Genomic DNA, 22,341 nt, shown 5'->3' on the forward strand with positions numbered 1-22,341 from the left:
TATCTCAAACAGAAACTCATGGTAAAACTCCAGCATCGGTCTCCAAGTATCTCTGTTCCTGGCTGCTCTCCACCAGTTATCCACACCTCAATATCTCTTTAATCTCGGTTCTCACTTAGTCTATCTACCTTTTCCTTGGTTTTCCCTCTTTAAATGAAGTAATCAAGGAAAATATAGTCAGCTTCTATGAATTTCGAGACATACCAGAGTGGAAGGAAATGACGAATTAGACAACAAAGGTGCAGAGACTCCTTTTATGGGACCAGGTGCGGGAGCACGCCAAATAGAATTATATTTTAGTGACGTCACGTTGCCTAGTAACCGTCGATTCTCCCATTATGAAATTCTATTTTGTGACGTCAGCAAAATAGAATTCTATTTGGCGTGCTCTGGGCCCAGAAGCCTTTCGTAGGATTAGTGACAGCTTAGTGTTTTTAAAAATCGAATTAGAAACAGATTGCAAAAGATTTAAATATTGGGAAGACTTACAAGGAATGAGACTCAAAAATACTTCTAGGCAAGTAGGAGAGTATCAAAAATACTTCTAGGCAACTATAAGGATGGCGATTTAAATATTGCATTGATTTAAAAAAAAGGACTGAGGAAATGCTCAGACCATTCCCGACTGATAAAGAATCTGAAAGCATTCAAGATCCAACAGTAAAAGTACTTCTTCTTCTTCAGGTTCCTTCCCCTATCGGAGGTTGGAAATCATCATCGCTATTTTAATTTTATTGGCCGCACTTCTGAATAATTCTAATGAGCTGCAACCGAACCACTCTCTCAAATTTCTTAGCCAGGATATTTTGCGTCGTCCTGGGTTTCTCTTCCCTTGCATAATTAACCTAAGTAATACGTACTTCTCGCCCCTCATTATATGACCCAGATATTGAATCTTTCTAATTTTAACGGTTTTTATGACTTCACATTCTTTGTAATACCTCTATATTAGTTACTTTTTCAGTCCACGATATTCTGTGGATGCTCCTGTAGCACCACATCTCAAAGGAGTTTAATTTTTTGATTTCAGACTGTTTTATTGTCCACGCTTCCATGCCGTATAGTAAAGTAGAAAAAACGTAACAACGTAGCATTCTTGTGCGGATCTCTGGATTAAGGTTACGGTTGCAAAGTAAGTTCTTCAATTTTATGAACGTGTTTCTTACCATTTCTATTCTATATCTGATTTCTTTTGTTTGATCTCCATCTTCGGTTAGCCACGTTCCTAATAATTTATGTGTTGTTACTCTTTCGATCGGTGTATTATTGATGATCAGGTTATCTACATTTTGTGGTTTTTTTTGAGAATATCATTGATTTCGTTTTCTTGAGATTCATTTGCAGTCCGTACCTTTCACATGCATTGTATACATGTTGTATTATTACTGTAAATCTTCCATGTCACTTATCGTCCGCATATCTAATATTATTAATGCTATTTCCGTTGACCAAAATACCTTACACAATATCCAATAAACCTTCTTGAAATATCACTTCACTGTAGACGTTGAATAAGAGTGGTGAAAGTATGCACCCTTGTCGAACTCCTCTAAGTATACTTACTTCCTCTGTCAGTTCTCCTTCGACTCTAACTTTCTGATTTTGATACAGATTCGATATAATTTGTAGATCTCTACTATCTATGTTTTTGGTCTTAAGAATACTTAAAAGCTTTTCATGTTGAACTCTGTCAAAAGCTTTTTTAAAATCTATGAAGCAAGCATATATGTCCTGATTCATATCCAGACATCGTTGTGTCAGAACATTGACTCCGAATAATGCTTCTTTAGTTCCTAGACCCTTTCTAAAACCCATCTGGGAATCACTTACTTCTTGTTCTAATTTCACGTGGATTCTGTTATGTATGATTTTAAGGAAGGTTTTCAATGTGTGGCTCATTAATGCAATTGTCCGATAGTCATTGCAATCTTTAGCATTTGTGATTTTTGGAATCGTTACAAAAGTTGAGAGAAGCCATTCTTTGGGTATGTAACATTCCTTGGGTAAAAGTACTACTGACTCATATATTTATTATTATTGAAGATAGCAAAATCTATCTCAGAATCGATAATAATAGATGGCTGTTTAGGTGTTGACGTGGATAAGATTATGGCAATTGTACTCGCCTTACTCAAGCACCTCATACTGGTCTCTATGTTGAAACTGTTTCGATTTTGTATACATTACGCATATCTACAAAAATATTTGATTTTTGTCCTGCCGTGTTCGAAATCGTTTAATATCAGTTATTCTTGTTTTTATTCAAATCGTGTAGTGTATACAAAAAGAGTATGGTAAAGTAAAAGTAAATGAAAATAATTAAATCAAGAACTGTTTTGATTAAAGAGTTGAAGAAATGATCACTATAGTCTATTAGTGTATGTACCATATTACAATGTAGAACATTGTACTAAAACATTCTTGTCTATAAGACATATGAATTATCATCTATATTGCAATAACTTTTTCAAACACCATCAATTCTAAAAAATAAAATAAAAAGTAGTGAAAACTCGCACAAGTTCAAACTTCAAGTTTTAACAATGTGAATATTAAAAAGAAAAATCATTGGTGCTTACCACGGACCTTATAGACCCAATAGGTTGCTAATAGATAATATTTGGATTATGTAGCGTTTATATATCGTTGTAATGAAAAGTAATTTTTAAGTGAAAATTGTTCTAATTTGTATCGTTTACGAAATGTTAAGGAACTGTAACTGTTTTCTAAAGTTGTGTTTACTGAACATGATTCTACTCAAGAAATGCTCTCCATGTAAAACAGTTTTGTGCCAATTGTACCATTATCATCTTATTATTCATATCCACTGTGTAAATATTCATAATATACAACATATAACTGATCTGATTATTTTATGGTTCTCATAAACATGTATGGTATAAAAATAACAGCGTGACCTTACAGATTAAAAATGAGTGCTTTGGTTTTTTTTCGATGACGAAAAATTGTGCTTGTATTTGCAGACAATGGACATCCTAAGTCTTGACGTCACAAAATGGGGAGGAGCTTATATTTGACTCCAAACAATTTTGTTTATAATGTTAAACACTCATAAGGAATTTTTAATTTATTGTTTACGTGGTTTGTGTGACAAAATAAGACTTTTCATTTAGGTATTTAGATAAAGAAACGTGTCAATTAAGAGATTTTTATTCGTTTTTGCCCAGGTGAGTTAATTCAATGCAATTATTAGAACGTAAACAGTTTTGAGGTTATGTTTATATTATTATGCTTATTTTGCCACACAAGGCACATAAATGAAAAATTCCTTATGACCATTTAACGTTACAAACAAAATTGTTTGGAGTCAATATAAGCTCCTCCCAATTTTGTGACATTTGTGACGTCAGACTTAGGCTGTCCATTCTGTTCAGGCACATCTTCTGCATCATAGTTATATATTAACATAGAATGAGCCTATCCTCCGCGCTTCCTGACGGCAAGATCTCATGGACTGGTTTGCGGTATCTCTCTTTCTAGCACATTGTATCGAGAAACTAAGATGACATTTAGTGTGAGTATAGGCACGGAAGGGGACGACTGCTGTCGTATCTTTACTATGCGTAAGAGTGAAACAGCACTGAACCAAATAAAAAAGATGGTGTCGTCACTTCGCTCTGAATGACACTCTGTCTATGATAATATATAAGTCTATGTTCTGCATTTTCGCAGAATGTTACTGTTCATTTTTCCATGTTATAAAGAATATATGCGAGTCAACATCCAATAGGGCTACTTATCGCTTCTCATATGTAAAGTAAACTTGACATATAACGTATAATGTTAATATAATATCTACGTCATACATCTTTGATATATACATATAATTTGTATATACCAATGACGTATGACGTAGATATATTAGTATTATACGTCATATGTCAAGTGTACTAATCAAATAGAAGCGATAAATAGCCCTATTATCATGTGACGAGCGCATGCGCATCCGCCATGTTTTTTGTACAGTTTTCATTAGGCATAACTACTTGTTTCTTATAAATATCTGTAATTTTTTTATTGTAATTAATGATGTCAATATATTTTCATTACTTGTCGAAATATATTAAGTAGTTAACAAAAATATTATAGTGTATAAATGAATAAAATAGATCACTTAATAATAATTCAAAGTTTTATTTTAATAAAATTAAAAATAAAACTTTCATTGAGATCACTTAATATTGTAAGGCGAAAAATGGCACATGCATTCTTTATTTTCGTGTTTCTTAAATTATGTGTACGGATGCCCTTGTTTATTATATTGTTATTTATATTACTAACCCAACATGTTTGTTTACAAAAAACAGTACGAAAAAAATGGTTGACACTATTTTGTAATAAAAAGGCCGGCTTCTAAGGGCCTATTTGCAGTTTCAAGCTGTTACAGAGTTGTAGCAGTCTTAAGTTAGTTTTACAGTTTGATCAAATCAATATTTTGGCCGAATTCAGACGTTTTGCACATAGGTGACCCCTATATCTACTCCTTTCTGTGTTTTTGACAGACCAGTTTAAAAATTACATGACACCTCGCATTACTTAAACCATTTTGTTTGTGTTAACTCACATTTGTTTATGAATAAAGTCCTTTTCATGAGCATTTTTCAGTGCGTCACAATTTTCGATTTCTTTCTAACCATTAAATTGTATGTGACAGAAAAAAAAGCACGTCTGTGATTACAGACATTTATAACATTTATTCTAGTTATTCTAGTTGTCGATGGATGGCGCTATAATCGAAGAAAAAATTATTTACAAATTATATAATATATCTACGAATATAATCTGTACAATTTATAAGACTATACAAATCAAAGAAAATACCATTTTACAAATGCAATAAACACAATTGATTTGTTTTTACGCCAAATTGCAAATAAAATGTGACAACTGTCAGATTTTACTAAAATGTCATGTTAGAATAGGGCTTTTCATCGATTGTCATTTGTTTCGAGCTTCTGTCAAATGTCGTATAATCCGTGTATAATATTAATATACACGGATTATACAACATATGACAGAAGCTCGAAACAAATGAATGTGAATGAAAAGCCCTATAAATGTCATAAATGTGTATTATCACGGGCTTACCTTTTTTCTATCATTTGTGTGTGACGCACTGAAAAATGCTCATGAAAAGGACCTTACCTATATTTATTAGATATGTATGTATACACCGTTCTTAGGCGTCAACGCCCTTCGGTAGGGATCTATGGAGGAGTATCATCAAGCCGGAAGCCCTTATCCCTTCCCGTACCGCTCCTCCATAGGCCGATCAGACGCCAGTTTATTCCAGACCAAGCCGTTGACTCTATTGAGTTTTATACTACGGCGTTGGCCTTTTATAAATTTCATGACCTAGCTGAGGCTCGAACCAGCGACCGCAAATCGCAAATCCACTAAACTTGTCGATCGACTGAGCCCCAGCTAACTGGATCGTCAAGACCGACATTTATTAGATATACTTTCACGAAATATGTTTTAGTCATAAAATATGAGCATATTGATGGACTGTGCTGTTCCAACCCCTAAAATCTTCAGATGTACAATAATGTCGTCGGGTTTTAGAAACTCAGTTCGTGTTAGTTTAAAGGCACTTCCTAGAGCGATTCTCCTTACAAGTATAGGTAGGGGTGGGCCGGGAAGATCTAGCGTTACTTCTAAGTAATGGGTCAGATGGTCAAAGTCCAATTCTGACTTCACAGGAGCCAATGTCGGCAAGCGTTGAATCTGCATTACCGGTCGAGTTTAGTCAAATAATCATCTTCATCATCTAATGGCACTACAGCCCAAAGCGGGCCTTGGCCTCCTTCTTTCTGGTTTTTAAGAGGTTTTTAGCATCGTCATCTACTTCTCATTAATTTCTTTTTTGGTCTTCTCATAGTCATCATCATCAATGGTGCTACAGCCCTATGAAAGAGCCTCGACCTTCCCAAGTCTATTACGCCAGTCGGTCCTATCCATTGCCAGTTTGCTGCGCCTATTTTTCTCCCATCATCATCTAGACCATCCTTCCATCTAAGTTTTGGCCTATCCTTATTTCTACTTCCCACAGGTTGTGAAATAAGAATTCTTCTAGGAGGGTTGTTATGCTGTGATCTTGCTAGATGTCCTGCCCATCTTAGTCTTCCTATTCTCATAAGAGATACTACGTCTTTACCACCAAATATATTTTTATATCTGTAGTATACCTCGTAGTTGAACCTCCTCCTCCAAATAACATTTTTACGGATGCCACCGAATATTCCTCTTAGGATCCTTCGTTCAAATATAAGCAGGTTTTCATCTGCCTTGGAGATGGTCCATGTCTCCGATCCAGATGTCAACACTGGTTGTATAAGGGTTTTGCATATGGTTATTTTTGTTTTTTGGCTTAAGTTTCTGCTTCTCATATGTCTACTCAGTTCAAAATAACATTTGTTCTCTAGGATTATCCTTCGCTTGATTTCTTCCGTCATGACGTTCTCCTTGGTGATCACGGAGCCTAAGTATGTGAATTTGTCCACCACTTCAAAGGTAGAGTTATCAACAGTGAATTGGTGACTGACGTTTCTGGCTCTATTGTTGGGTGTTGATGCCAACATCTTAGTTTTCCCCTCGTTTACTTTCAGGCCCATATTTTTTGAAGCATTTGAGAAGGTGGTATACATTTCTTCTAGTTTGCGTGTTGTGCGGGCAACTAGGTCCACGTCATCTGCATATGCCAAATATTGGGATGATTTATTAAAAATATTTCCTCTGTTGTCTATTCGTGCATCTCTGACCGCGTTTTCCAGAGCTATGTTGAAGAGGAGACACACCAGCGCATCTCCCTGTCGCAGCCCAACATTTGTTTCAAACGCCTGTGATTGTTCGCCCTGTATTTCGATTACGGTCTTCTCATAGTCCATATAATAATAATAGTCATCTGCTAAATTCACATTAATTTACAAAATATGTTTTAGTTCTGCTACATTCCACCAGTCACCATTATTTAAAAAAAAATCCTCCTTCGCGGTATTTGAACCGACGATTCAGCGCTCTAAAGTTGGGAGAGCAGATTGCATCCTAATGGCGCGCAGTATACTAGCAAGGGTTTGCCCCTTTTGCTACATCGTGGCCTTGTAAAATAATCAATCATTTACAAACGCACAACGTCATTGTATGTTTCATTTTTAGAAGGTAAACCAATCAAACTGCCATTTCTGCATCCGTTCATTCTAAACTCTTAATATTAGTTTACTTTAACTGTTTATGAATTAGAAGAAAAAAGTTATATGATTTGTTTTTGTTTAATTTAACATACAAATGTTTTTTGCGAAAGTATATTCGTGTGGCATATTTAAGCTAAATATTGTATGTATTTACGTCGGAAAAATGAAAGAATACCCATGAACGATCACATTAATCACTTATTTTGTATTTGCTCTCTTTTTCTATAAATAACAATCGTTTGTTATAGAAAAAGACAGCAAATACAAAATAAGTGATTCATGTTATAAAAGTTCATGGGTATTCTTTCATTTTTCTGACTGATAATAGGATTTTTGGGTCGCTGAATCCAATAGAAGTGGTCTGGAAGCCCAAATGTGCTGCATTTAATTGTTATTAACAAATTATGGTTAAACATAGGTGTTTTTCAGGAATTATTAGAAGCCCTGTAAATAAATTGATAGTGTCAAGGTCTTCTCTGGTGTATTTTTGGTCGATGAATCGAATACGACTAGTCGCGAGTACTCAAAATATGTTCTTATTTTGTTAATGACAAAATAATTGTTTATTCGCCGAAAAGCTCGAAATGCGCTATATACAGCAAGCTTGTAGTCTCGTAGCTAACATGTCAAACAAAACAAGTGATATTGTGCCGATGTCTTCTTTTACCCTGGGGGTGAGTTTCACCTCTTTTCGAGGGTGAAAAAAGAAACCTTTAAAATAAGTCCGGAAGTGGATAAAGTGATTAATTCTAAGCAACTTTTGTTCTATACAGTTTTTTCACCAAGTCAATACTTTTCGAGTTATTTTTGTTTTTTTGTTGAAAAATGAACATATTCACTCGCAAATAACTCGAAAAGTATTGACTTAGTGAAAAAACTGTATAGAACAAAAGTTTACTAGAATTAATCAGTTTAGCTAATTCCGGACTTATTTTAAAGGTTTCTTTTTTCACCCCCGAAACGGGGTGACACTCACCCCCGAGGTAAAAGCACACATCGGCACAATATCACTTGTTTTGTTTGATATGTTAGCTACGTGCATGCCAAATTTCATGTCATTCCAGGTGGTTTTTTTAAAATCAGAGCAAAAACCGTGAGTAAACGTACTATAAACCATTATTTTTACAATAATTTATTAATAACAAAGTCGGAACGTGGTTTAAGCTATCACGACTAGTGACAATCGGTTTGGCGTATAAAAATACTATGAAAAAGACTACAAACTTACTGTAGATAACGCATTTCGAGCTTTTCGGCGAATAAACAATTATTTTGTTATGAACAAAATAAGAACACATTTTGAGTAATCGCGACTAGTCGCATTCGATTCAGGGACCAAAAATACACCAGAGACGACCTTGACACTATCAATTTATTTAAAGGGCTTCTAATAATTCCTGAAAAACACCTAATTTTACCATAATTTGTTAATAACAATTAAACACACCACATTTGGGCTTCCAGACCACTTCAATTGGATTCAGCGACCCAAAAAACCTATAATACCACCATCAAATCGCGGCGAACTAAAAATGCCCACGGGACCCCCTATGTTGCGACTAGACTAACTGTATATATCATTAAACCACAATTTATTCTAATAAAAACTATATTTTACATTTGTTTTTGACTTCCAATACAGAATGGTTTCCAAAAAAATGATTAAATTAAGAAATTGTTTTAACCTGTAAATGTTTATGAATTGGCGCTTTGTAACAGCCACTTTGACAATTTACTTACTTGGCCTCGAACCTATAGGCAAATAACCACACTTAGCCAAATTTGTAAGAAAATGGCAATTAGTGATACACTGAAATTAAAACATTCTTTGGTTTTTAATTTCAGTGGCTAAATTTCATTCTTTGATCTCAATAGGAAATACTTGAAAGAGAATTAGAGCAAATGCTGGTACTGGAGACATACACTTGGAGAAAAAGCACTAAAACTAAAATAGGAATAAGGACATAAACGTGTGTAGTAGAATTAGGACAGGACGAATGAAATGGTAGATAGATGGAAGACGAGTGGTGTGTTGTGTTGTCGAAAGGGATTTTATAGTTTGTGGTCAAAAGAAAAACTCTTTCGAAAAACATATTTATTGCATAATTAAATGATAAAATGGAATTTATACTTAAAATTATTTATTGTACTTTTTAAAAATCACTTTTAATTGCATTCTAACAACATAATTTTTTAAACATCACAACATTACAATGGCTGTTCGTTGAATCATATCTTTGGTTGAAAGGTAGAATATTGTTCACTCATAATATCCAGGTACAAAACTGTCACAGGTCGTGTTATAAATATCACAGCTAGGGCTATAACTATCAAAGTTGAGATGATATGTGTTATAGGCGGGAGAATAAAAATCAGAGTTGAGGTTATAGCTGATATAGCTTCCAGGATTATAACTGTCATAGATGGGATTGTTACCATATTTGTGTGCTGTAAAAAAGTTCCTTCTATTATTTTATTTTTCTTATTATTTAGCGATAATAAAATTAGTTCTCAATTGGTTTTCTGTATCTAAATTGGTACAATAACATTAGTACTCATTAGTACTTCTTTCTAGTAGTAATGACTGTAGTAACACTTTGTATAAAAAATAAACCTTTGAAAAAAATACTTTACAACTTAGGTACAATAAGTATCAATCTTTCTTAGTTAAGTGACGAAATTCGAAATAATTAAAAGAACAACTTTCGAAATAAAAAAAATCAACTAAGAATTGATTTCTTTAGAAAACTGTAAACTTGTCTCTTTGATATCATTATAAAATATTATTCCGAAATATTACACTACTAGCAATCTATTAGTTTCTTCGATGTCTATGGTACAAAAAAATTTATCGTGGAAAAACTTACCAGGCAATTGTGTAGTAGCTGTTGGAACGCTATTTGCCCGTTGGAGTCTCAGGTACTGATTGTTGAATGCCGAATTGGGCGAATTAGGTGGAGGAAACTGGTCGTTAGTTGGATATGGTGAATGCCTAGCACTTACTGATCCTGGACTATTGATAGATCTCTGTGTTTGCTGAGGTGGTCTCTAAAAATGGCAATAGAAAATGTAAATATAAAATAACGAAAGTGAAAGACGTGTGCCATATACAGTGATGAGCGCGCTAATAACCGGCAAAATAACACAAAAGATGGAAAACCTAATACATTGTGAAGTAAAAAGAGATGAAACCAGTAAAGGTGGAAATTATCGATATAAACGTATAAATTAACATTACATTAGATGGTTTCCCACCTTTATGTAACGGAGGAGTATGACAACTGTCACTGACAGTACTTTTTTAAAACTTTTATAAACTTTTATATAATACTCCTGTCACAGACGTTTAAAGGTAGGATATACTATGTAATATAATGTTAATTTATACGTTTACATCCTTAATTTCCACCTCTACACGTTTCATCTCTTTATTGCACAATGTATTATGTTTTCCATCTTTTGCGTTATTTTGCCGGTTTTGTTACACCATACATGTATTCTATAGTTCAAAAGTTGTACGATTTTAAGAAAGTCTATTATTTGATTCAGAGATTGATATATTTTATATTTAATGGAAATTAACCGTAACTTTCAGTAAAATGAGTTTTGAAATTTTTTGACGTTTTGATTTCTACTTCAGCAATCGTTCTTAACAGGTTGATGGACAGTGCGTCAAATGTATAAGCAAGTGTTGTGACACTATATTTTATTATGTATTTTGCAAAATAGAATAGGGAAATTGCTGAAGTTCTTTTAGTGCTTATAGTTTATGGAAACAATGAGTTTTTTAACATTTTTCGTGAACATGTGGACAACAACCATGGACGTCGTGTCACATTTCATATGCATCTGAAAGCTGACTTCTACAGATTTTTTGTCACAACTCGTTATTTTAAAAATGTCGTCTATAGACATTGTGTCACATTACATCAATGGAAATTAGACTGTTCTGTCCATCAACGTGTTAAATTAAAATCGAAATTAATCTCAGAACGGTTTCTAAAGTGGAAATCAAAACGTCAAAATAAACGTATCAATTAAAATTGTGTTTAATTCCCATTAAGTATAATAAACAACAGAAATGCCATAAGAACCATAGCAATAGTTTCATAACCGTTTCAATGCCATAGTCGCTAACGACGAATATGACATCGGAAGTGATCTCCGGAGTACCTGGTGCCCAGGGTACCTACTGTTTACCTCGTTTTCTTGAGTTTTCGGCAAATTCATTAAAAAATTAATCAAAAATCATTACTTGGGAGTTTTTGGGTCGCTGACGACGAATATGCCATCGGAATTGATCTACCGAGTACCTGGTACCCAGGGTACCTACTGTTTAACTCTTTTTCGGGAGTTTTCGGCAAATTCATTAAAAAATTAGTCAAAATTCATTACTCGGGGGTTTTTGGGCTCTCTGACGACGAATATGACATCGGAACAGATCTCCGGAGTACCTGGTGCCCAGGGTACCTACTGCGTACCTCGTCTCCTGGAGTTTTCGGCAAATTCATTAAAAAATTAGTCAAAAATCATTAGTCACGAGATAAACAATAGGTACCCTGGGCACCTGGTATTCCGGAAATCACTTCCGATGTCATATTCGTCGTCAGTGACCCAAAAACCTCCGAGTAATGATTTTTGACTAATTTTTTAATAAAAATTTTGTCGAAAACTCCAAAAGATTAGGTAAACTGTAGATACCCTGGGCACCAGGTACTCCAGAGATCACTTCCGATGTCATATTCGTCGTTAGCGACCCAAAAAACCCCCCGAGTAATGATTTTTGACTAATTTTTTAATGAATTTGCCGAAAACTCCAGAAGACGAGGTAAATAGTAGGTACCCTGGGCACAGGTACTCCGGAGATCACTTACGACGTTATATTTCTTTTCAGCGACCCCAAAAGCCCCCGAGTAACAAAATTGAACTCATTTCCGCCGATAATTGACGAGTTCTGAATTTTTTTATTGTCTGTTTGAGATGTACTTTAAGAATGTATTTTTTGTATGCAGCTTTTTAATATGATCTCATGGCTAGGGGTCACAAAGTTTCCTGGCGCATTCACGAATCGAATGCAAAAAGAATTATTAAGATCCGTCTTGTCTTTTTTTTTCGGAAGTTCAGTGCTTTATTTATTCGACTAAACGTAGTCATTGCAATCAACTGTGGATAATCCCATACAAACAAAATAATTGACATTATTTATTTAAAAAATAAGCGAGTAAAATTTCTACTTACTGTGAGCTGAGCACCAAGCATTGGATTTTGCTGAACAGTCATCCTGGACTGTGCTTGTTGCCAGTTGGCATTCTGTGTATTTGCTTGTGGGTAAGCCTGTCTTGGTGACAATTGCGAATTGAATTGTGACTGTGGAGACATGGCTGCAGAATTCTGGTAATTACCCACAGAGGTAGTTTGTGGAAAGGCTGGCGAAGCCATTTGTTGAGAGTGGGGTGAATAGGGTTGTTGGTTGGCGACTCTCGATGTCTGTCCATATGGAGGAGATAGTTGGGATTCTGACGGTACGCTGGATGAGCGTTGCAAAGATACATTGGGAGCCACAGAATTATTCAACAAACTGTCAATGCTCTGAATTGAGTTAATCTGTAAATAAATTATTAAATGTTTTATATTAAATTCTTGATAAACAAAAAATATATTAATATCAACAGCACTGTTGTAAACATTTTTATAACAGAATTATATGTATATACAGAAAACCATGGAGTTAATAAATAAAGCGAAACGTAGAACAGGTGGTAATCCATTTACTAAGGCTGAAAATCAGTACACACATTCTAAATTAAATATAAATAAAAGTTATTATAGTCGGTCAGCTGTATGACGGGACAGAGCCGGTTGGTCGGCCCCAATGAATGTACAGGGTTATTCACTATATTTTGACCCCCCTCTAAACTGCTCTATTTACAGAATTAGCAAAAAATGTAGAATAGAAAAGTTATTCGATTTTTTAATTATGATTTTTTGACATATATATCGTACTAGTGACGTCATCCATCTGGGCGTGATGACGTTAATCGACTATTTTTTTTAAATGGGAATAGGGGTCGTGTGCTAGCTCATTTGAAAGGTTATTCAATTCTCTATGCAGTAATATAAACATTAAGATCATTATTTATACAGGGTGTCCAAAAAACATTTTTGAATTATTAATTAAACAATTTAATTAAAAAATGTTTTTGGGCACCCTGTATAAACAATCATGTTAATGTTTATATTACTGAATAGGGAATTGAATAACCTTTCAAATGAGCTAGCACACGACCCCTATTCTTATTTAAAAAAATAGTCGATTACGTCATCACGCCCAGATGGATGACGTCACTAGTACAATATAGGTACATGTCAAAAAAACAATTTAAAAATTGCATAAGTTTTGTATTTTACATTTTTTTCTAATTCTGTAAATAAGGCAGTTTAGAGGGGGTCAAAATATAGTGAATAACCCTGTACATTCATTGGGGCCGACCGACCGGCTCTGTCCCGCCATACAGCTGACCGACTATAATAACTTTTATTTATATTCAATTTAAAATGTGTGTACTGATTTTCAGCCTTAGCAAATGGATTTAATTACCTCCGCAGGTAAGCAACTTTGACAAGCTGTCAGTACCACTTGTTCTACATTTCGCTCTACCGACCGCAGTATGTTTCTCTACACAATCACAGTAATCAACTGTGAAATAACTAGCTTTAGTAAATTCAGAGAAATTTTTCAGCGCTGCCTCTTGGACTATTACAACTAAAATTTTACAAGAACATCAATAGATAAATTTAGTAAACAAACAAATGGGTTTCGTACTGGAAGATCGTCTACAGCTGCAATATGCGCCATAAAGCAAATTATTGAGAAATCACTAGAGTATAATAGACCAACATTTCTGTGTCTGATTGACTTGAAGAAAGCATTTGACAAAGTAAGACTCAAAGATGTAATCCATCTTCCGTATAATAGAAAAGTTTCCTTAAATATTATAAAAACTATTGAAATCATCTACCAAGACAATACACTGGAAGTCAGAATAAATAGACAACTTACAGAACCTATAGACATAGGCAGGGGAATAAGGTCATAGGGACTCATTGAGCCCTATGCTCTTCATAGAACCAATCATATGTAAAATAGAAATCCGTGGCATCAGTATTGAACATGTAATGGAAATAAAATACCTTGGAATTACACTGTCCAACTATGGAGACATCGAAAAAGAAGTGAGATATTAAGTACAATAAGCAAATAGACTGGTACTATTAATAATATAGGTATGCAAAGTCCGCACATAGTGTGCTACTTTTTTTATAAACAAAATGGCGCCCGAAAATCGTGTTTTTTTTTTAATTTTTGCTCTATAACTCCAAAGATTTTAACTTTACAACAAAAACACCCAAATAAAATTCACCGTAATTAAATTCTGCATAGAGACGTGGTTTTCCCGCTTTACTTCGACGAAAATTTTCCCCGGAAAATGCGGGTTTTTCCAACAAAATCTTTAATTTTCAACAAAAATTTTAGATAAGTAATTGTTTATCCATAATTAAATAACTTGGTAATATAAAGCTCTTTTCGTATAGATTATAATTATTCCAGAAGCTGATGGAAATTGAATGAACAGTTTAGCAACAATTAAATTGTTAATTAAAAATTTACGGTCGCTATAATAACCATTATAACAAAAATTTTTACTTTGTTTAAATAAAGATTGTTTAAATAATTATACAGCTTTCAAATGAGAATATTTGTGTTTTTAACGTTAAAAGGTACACTTGTAGTAAGTTTATCTAAAAAAAAGTCTACGACTGAAAAAAATATGTACTTTTATTTTCTTATAAATAAATTAATTTATTATAACAAAACAAAAGCAACTTTGATAATTAATAATTATTAGCGTTAGTTAGATGGCTCTACTCGAGTTACTTGGGAACAAAAAAAGAATGAAGAAAATTGCTCCATGGGAAGCCGAGAAAATGCATTTTTTTAACGTATACCGATTTTGAACTTTGAGATTACATTTTCTCCAACCTAATTTTTGATTGGAATTTTGCTATTTTTGACAATTTTCACTCGTAATATCGATAGTTTTTATTATAATAATATATGTTATGAATGTTTTAAACATATGGAAATTGGTGTGGAGAAAGAGGACCGAAATAAAAAGGTGATGGTTCGAAAATTATGATCCTATTGTTTATATCTTTGCCGGAAATGCCGGTCAACTTTGACCGGTTGTATCTCAGGAACCACTTATCACAATTAAACGTTGTTTTAAGAGAAGCGTCCTTACGCTTTTTTCCAATACGTTTTCATGATTTAATTTAATTTATTATTTCCCGAGATATTCTATTTGTTTATAAGCCAAGAAATTATTTATAATTTTAAAATATTCCTGATGCCGCTTAAATAGTCCAATTTCAATTCTGTAAAGTACATTAGATAGGTACAGTGTCTTTTTATACAAAAATCATAGTTATTCTTATGTATCATAATTATTGTGGTTATTATAGCGACCGTCAATTTTTAATTAACAATTTAATTGTTGCTAAACTATCCATTCAATTTCCATCGGCTTCTGGAATTATAATCTATCTATACGAAAAGAGCTTTTATATTACTAAGTTATTTAATTATTGATAAACAATTACCTACTTATCTAAAATTATAGTTGAAATGTAAAGATTTTGTTGGAAAAAACCCGCATTTTCCGGGGAAAATTTTCGTCGAAGTCATCATCATCATCATTCTCTTTGCCTTATCCCTATGCGGGGTCGGCTTCCCTAATTGCATTTCTCCACACAATTCTATCTTGGGCCATATCAATGTTAATCCCCTTTACCAACATGTCCTGCCTTATCGTCTCCCCCCAGCTCTTCTTTGGTCTTCCTCTCCTACTCCTTCCAGGAATCTGCACTTCAGCTATTCTTCGTATTGGGTGGTTAACGTCTCGACGTTGAACATGACCAAACCATCTTAACCTATGCCCTCTCATTTTGGCATCAATTGGTGCCACACCTAGACTTCCCCTAATATACTCATTTCTAATTTTATCCTTCTTTGTCACTCCACTCATCCATCTAAGCATTCTCATTTCCGCCACATGCATTCGCTGTTCCTCTTTCTTTTTCACTGCCCAACATTCAGTTCCGTACATCATAGCTGGTCTTATGGCTGTTTTATAGAATTTTCCCTTCAGCTTCATTGGAATTTTTCTGTCACACAACACACCACTCGCTTCTTTCCACTTCTTCCATCCAGCCCTAATTCTACTGCATGCATCTCCATCTATTTCTCCATTACTCTGTAATACCGATCCTAGGTACTTAAAAGTATTGCTTTTTACAATCATTTCACCATCCAAAGATACCATTTTATTTGTAGTAGCTCCATCTTTAAATGAACATTCCAAATACTCTGTTTTTGTCCTACTAAGTTTTAAACCTTTTTCCTCCAGAGCTTGTCTCCACTGTTCCAGTTTTTGTTCTAAGTCTCTTTCACTATTTCCTACTAACACGACATCATCAGCATACATTAAGCACCATGGAATGTTACCCTGTATTTTCGCTGTTATCTGGTCCAAAACTAATGAGAATAAATACGGACTAAGCACAGAACCTTGATGCAATCCTACTTTCACATGAAATTTATCAGTCTCTCCCACACCTGTCCTAACACTAGTCGTTACTCCCTCATACATATCCCTCACAATCTTTACATATTCACCAGGGACTCCTTTCTTATTGAGTGCCCACCACAGAATCTCTCGAGGAACTCTATCATATGCTTTCTCAAGATCAATGAATACCATATGAGCGTTTGTTTCTTTACTCCTGTATTTTTCCATCAACTGCCTTATAATGAAAATTGCATCTGTTGTTGATCTACCCTGCATAAAGCCAAATTGATTCTCGGATATTTCGGTTTCTTCACGTATCCGTCTATCAATTACTCTTTCCCATATTTTCATGGTGTGGCTAAGCAGTTTTATAGCCCTGTAGTTTGTACATTGTTGTATATCTCCCTTGTTTTTGTAAACAGGTACCAGTATACTGCTTCTCCATTCGTCTGGCATTTGTCCAACTTCCATAATTCTATTAAATAGACCTGCTAGCCACCTTGTTCCTGTCTCTCCCAATGCTCTCCATACTTCCCCAGGAATATCATCTGGTCCTACCGCTTTTCCTTTCTTTATTTTTTGAAGCGCTTGAGCCACTTCCTCGTTGGTTATTTTGGTGACCATTGCTGCTACTGTCTCCGTTGACTCTACAGGCTGTCTGTCAAATTCTTCATTTAATAAGCTGTCAAAGTACTTTCTCCATCTCTTTTTGACATCCCTTTCGTGAACTAGTATTTTATTATTTTCATCTCGGATACATCTAATCTGATTAAAATCTTTTGCTTTCTTTGCTCTCTGTTTGGCTATTTTATATATCTTCGTTTCGCCTTCCCTGGTATCAAGTTGATCGTATAGGTTTGAATACGCTTCTGCTTTAGCTTTTGCTACTGCTCGTCGAAGTAAATCGGGAAAAACACGTCTCTATGCAGAATTTAATTACGGTGAATTTTTATTTGGGTGTTTTTGGTGTAAAGTTAAAATCTTTGGAGTTATAGAGCAAAAAATGAAAAAACGCGATTTTCGGGCGCCATTTTGATTATAAAAAAAGTAGCACACTATCTGCGGACTTTGCATACCTATATTATTAATATATACAATCATAAGATTCGATTCCAGCAATAAAATTGCTGGTAAATAACTTTTCCCAAAAATGGCCTATTACCCGATAATCTGCCCCCAGACTATGGCAGTATGCCTTCATAACACAATATGGCGTAATAGACACATTAAAACTGAGATGAAGTCAAGAATTTATACAGCCAGTGTAAGACTAATAATGAAATATGCATCAGAAACAAGACCGGACACAGTAAAAACCTTCCATAGAGGTATCAATCCGCAAATGAACAAGCAGCATTGATTATAAAAAGAAAAAAGAAGAATTATGCTTACGTTATTAGAGATCTCATTGGCAGCAGCATTGGACGGTATTAACAGATGTTGTTGCTTTTGTTGCAATAACAAACGGCGCTTCTGTTCTTGTTGGTGAAGCAAAAGTTGTTTTCTCTGTAGAAGGTTAGGAGCATTAATAACTCCAGAAAATTGCTGGTTGCCTACATTAGCGCCACGAATCGGCATTCTTGTAAATTTTGCCTGAGAATAATTTGGAGGAGGCGGAAACACAGCATTGTTTTGGCTTGATAGCTACAAAAAATAAAACACATTAGAGATATCTAAAAAGTACAAATGGGAATATACTTTCTTAAATAATAGATAATGTGATTAACCCTTTCAGCTCCGGCGACGCTATACTATAGATCCATAGCACGTAAGTATTCAAACGAAATTATTTCTGCCGTCACAGCAGATGAGCTTGGAAATATTAAAGAGGAGCTGAAAGGGTTAATATTTGTTGTGTTGCTTACGTTAGCAGATGAATAAGCTGGAGGATTTCCTGATAAGGAAATGAGTGAACCTGGACTTTTGACAACAGTCTCACATTGCATCAATGATTTCTGTATGTTGTTAATGGCCACTGCTTCGCTCAACGCGAAGTTGTTACTTTGTTGGCCATCCCCACCATCCAGAAGTTGCATAATTTCATCTGGCACAAACTCTATGACCTGAAAATAAAAAAAAAACCTTATTATAATAAGAAAACAAACACTTCGAACAATTTAATAATAAAATAAAAATGTATACCATTTTTATTCAGTTGCAATGCGAAGCCAAAACTGTCTTAACTTTCATTTCATCCCATTGAAAACAAAATGTGACATCTACGCAGCAGTAGAAAATCTTCAGAAATCTATACAAGAAGATGCTTGGTATGCTACCCCTGATTGCTACCAAACAGAATTTAAAGAGCATTGCCCAACTGTAATAAAGGAAATGATTGCTAGAAAGAGAAAAATAAAGGAGGAGTGGCGAAGAAAAAGAACACCTGAGAACAAGACAAAATTAAATAAAATCACCAAGGAAATTAAATTACAATTGCACAATATCAAAAATAATAAAATACAAGAATATCTTACAGGTTTATCAGCGAACGCAGATAGTGAATATTCCGTTTGGAAGGCCACGAGAAAAATCAAACACCCGAAACAACAAATACCACCAATACGGAACCAAGAGGGAAACTGGTGTAGAAATAATAAGGAAAAAGCCGAAGCATTTGCAAATCACCTCACTAATGTATTCCAGTCACATCCCATGGAAGATGGTGACACAGAGGAAGAAATAAATTAATTCCTGGAATCGCCCTACCAGATGGACTTACCTATACAAAAAATCACCACTAAAGGAGTTAGAAATATTATCCAGCATGAAATCAGTCCAAAAAAAGCTCCAGGGTATGACCTGATCAACGGGAAAGTACTGCAGCAATTGACATGCAAAGGTCTGAAAATGATAACGCAAGTATTTAATGCAATATTTAGGCTAGGTTACTACCCAGAACAATGGAAAGTTGCTCAAATAATTCTCATACCCAAGCCAGGGAAAAATAATACTCAGGTGACTTCATACAGACCAATAAGCCTGCTACCTGTTCTATCAAAAATCTTGGAAAAACTTCTCATTAAACAATTATCCCCAGTTATAGAAGAAATGAAACTAATTCCCAACACCAATTTGGGTTCAGAACACAACACGGAACGATAGAACAGGTACATAGACTGGTAAAACACATCAGAAGTGATCTAGAAAATAAAAGGTATTGTTCTGCTGCATTCCTGGACATTGGTCAGGCCTTCGACAAGGTATGGCATGCTAGTATGCTCTTTAAACTAAAGAAAAACCTTCCCCATCCTTTTTATCAAATCCTAAAAAGCTATATTTCCAACCGACATTTCCTAGTCAAGCGGGATAATGAATACACAAACCTAAGACCAATAAAAGCCGGAGTACCACAAGGAAGTGTCTTGGGACCGATATTGTACTTGCTCTACACTGCTGACCTACCCACAAGTAACAGAACAACGTGTGCAACTTTTGCTAATGACACTGCTGTACTAGCCTCTCACCATGATCCAAATACAGCATCCAGAATCCTTCAGAAAGACCTTAATAATATACACAGATGGCTTAAAAAATGGAAGATAAAGGCGAATGAGAGTAAATCCATCCATGTAACCTTCACCATGAAAAGACAAACATGTCCATCTGTAACACTAAATGAAACGCAACTCCCGCAAACCGACACTGTCAAGTACCTAGCAATCCATCTTGATAGGAGATTAACTTGGCAAAAGCACATTTTTACAAAAAGAAAACAACTAGGAATAAAATTCCGAGAAATGTACTGGATCATCGGTCGTAAATCTCAACTATCTCTTGAAAACAAACTGCTGATATATAAATCTATATTAAAACCAGTGTGGACCTATGATATCCAACTTTGGGGGACAGCCAGTCAAAAAATACTGCAGAGATTCCAGAACAAAGTCCTTAGAACAATGCTGAATGCCCCTTGGTACGTGCCAAACTATGTGATAGAGCAAGACCTCAATGTGCCATCCATAAAAACAGTAATAACAGAATATTACAAAAAATATTCCAAGAGACTAGAATCTCATCCAAACGAGTTAGCCAGCAACCTCACTGATGACCACAATGATGTACGACGCCTGAAGAGATTCAAAGTAGTGGACCTAGCAAGAAGATTCGAATAATCTGTGATAACTAAACTTTTTATATATATAATGGATTTCTACGGCTGTCGCCGCCTCTCCATACCCAGCTTCCAATTTTTTCTATCGTAACACGTATCTTCATCTAATTGCCTCGAATCCATTGCGTCCTGAATATTGTCCCTCCAGCTTCTCCGTGGTCGTCCCCTTCTTCTTCTCTCCGGTGGGACCCACTCTAATATTTTTCTCGGCCAGCGAGTCTCATTCATTCTTTTAACGTGCCCGAACCATGTCAGCTGTTTCTTTTCAATATCGTCCATTATAGTTTTTTCCACCTTCATACGTTCTCTAATTGTTTCATTTCTTACATGTTCTAATCTGGAAACCTGACAACTTCTCCTCAAGAAGTCCATTTCTGTACTAAGTAGCTTCTTTTTATTTCTTGCACTTATGTCCCAAACTTCTGCACCGTAGATTATAGCGCTCTTCATTATATTTTCATATATTCTTTTCTTTGTTTCCTTCCTGATATCTTTGTCCCATAAAACTGAATTGAGGGATCTAGTGATGCTTCTACCTTTATTGATCCTGTGTTGTATTTCATCTTCACTATTTCCTTGTTTGTTAAATATAGCTCCCAAATATTTGCATTGTTTCACACCAACAATATGTCCTTGTTCCAATGGTAGGTTTTCAATGTCTTCGTTTCCCACTATGAAGTATTCTGACTTATTCATATTTATTACTAATCCTGCCTGTTGGTAATGCTCATTTAGCTTCCGTATCGTATAGCTTAAGTCATCTTGATCTTGGGCTATTACAACTTGGTCGTCCGCAAAGTATAATGTAAATAGGGAGTCATCTCCCACTTTCAGTCCCATCGGTTTTACTGCTTTTGTCCAGCTTTGTAAGGATTGGTCAAGGTATATTTTAAAGAGAGTGGGAGATAGACAACATCCTTGTCGGAGGCCTTTTGAAGTATTAAATGCCTCAGTGAAATTTTTGCCGTTTTTGATTCTGGTGTTAGTGGTCTCATACAACATTCTAGTTGCTTGTATGAGTTTTCCATCGATACCGATGTCTTTCATTGAATTCCATAGTTCTATAATGGGGACACTATCATAGGCTTTTTCTAGGTCGATAAGAGCGATGTGGGTTTCCTGATTTCTTTGTATTCTTTTTTCTAGTGCTATTTTTAAAGTGAAGAGATTGTCTACCTACCGTTGAACGTCCCGCACGAAAACCAGCTTGTTCTTCAGCTTGCTTTCCTTGAATTTCTTGTTCTATTTCATTTCTTAATAGCCTGGAGTATAATCTTCCAATGGTGCTGATGACTGCAATTCCCCTATAGTTTTTGGGGTTATTTTTAGGTCCCTTCTTATGTATGGAAGTAATATGTGATGTAGCTATTCATCTAGTACTTTTTCTCCA

At 35.0% G+C, this 22,341-nt stretch overlaps 1 protein-coding gene across 5 annotated transcripts in view; it reads right to left on the reverse strand.

The window, feature by feature from the left end:
• Positions 1-22,341, reverse strand: part of LOC114324944 (nuclear receptor coactivator 2) — a 394,092-nt gene that overhangs the window by 43,107 nt on the left and 328,644 nt on the right. For 4 of the 5 annotated variants that reach the window (XM_028272870.2, XM_028272868.2, XM_028272866.2 and 1 more), the window contains exons 9-12: positions 18,706-18,903; positions 18,233-18,484; positions 12,450-12,815; positions 10,079-10,259 (exon numbers count right to left, since the gene is read on the reverse strand). In XM_028272870.2, the coding sequence (XP_028128671.1) occupies positions 10,079-10,259; positions 12,450-12,815; positions 18,233-18,484; positions 18,706-18,903 (997 nt within the window). Of the gene's footprint in view, positions 1-9,291; positions 9,660-10,078; positions 10,260-12,449; positions 12,816-18,232; positions 18,485-18,705; positions 18,904-22,341 lie in introns of those variants that run through there. The other variant, XM_028272872.2, reaches the window with a different exon arrangement.

Source organism: Diabrotica virgifera, chromosome 4 (assembly GCF_917563875.1).
Source record: "Diabrotica virgifera virgifera chromosome 4, PGI_DIABVI_V3a".
NCBI lineage: Eukaryota > Metazoa > Arthropoda > Insecta > Coleoptera > Chrysomelidae > Diabrotica > Diabrotica virgifera.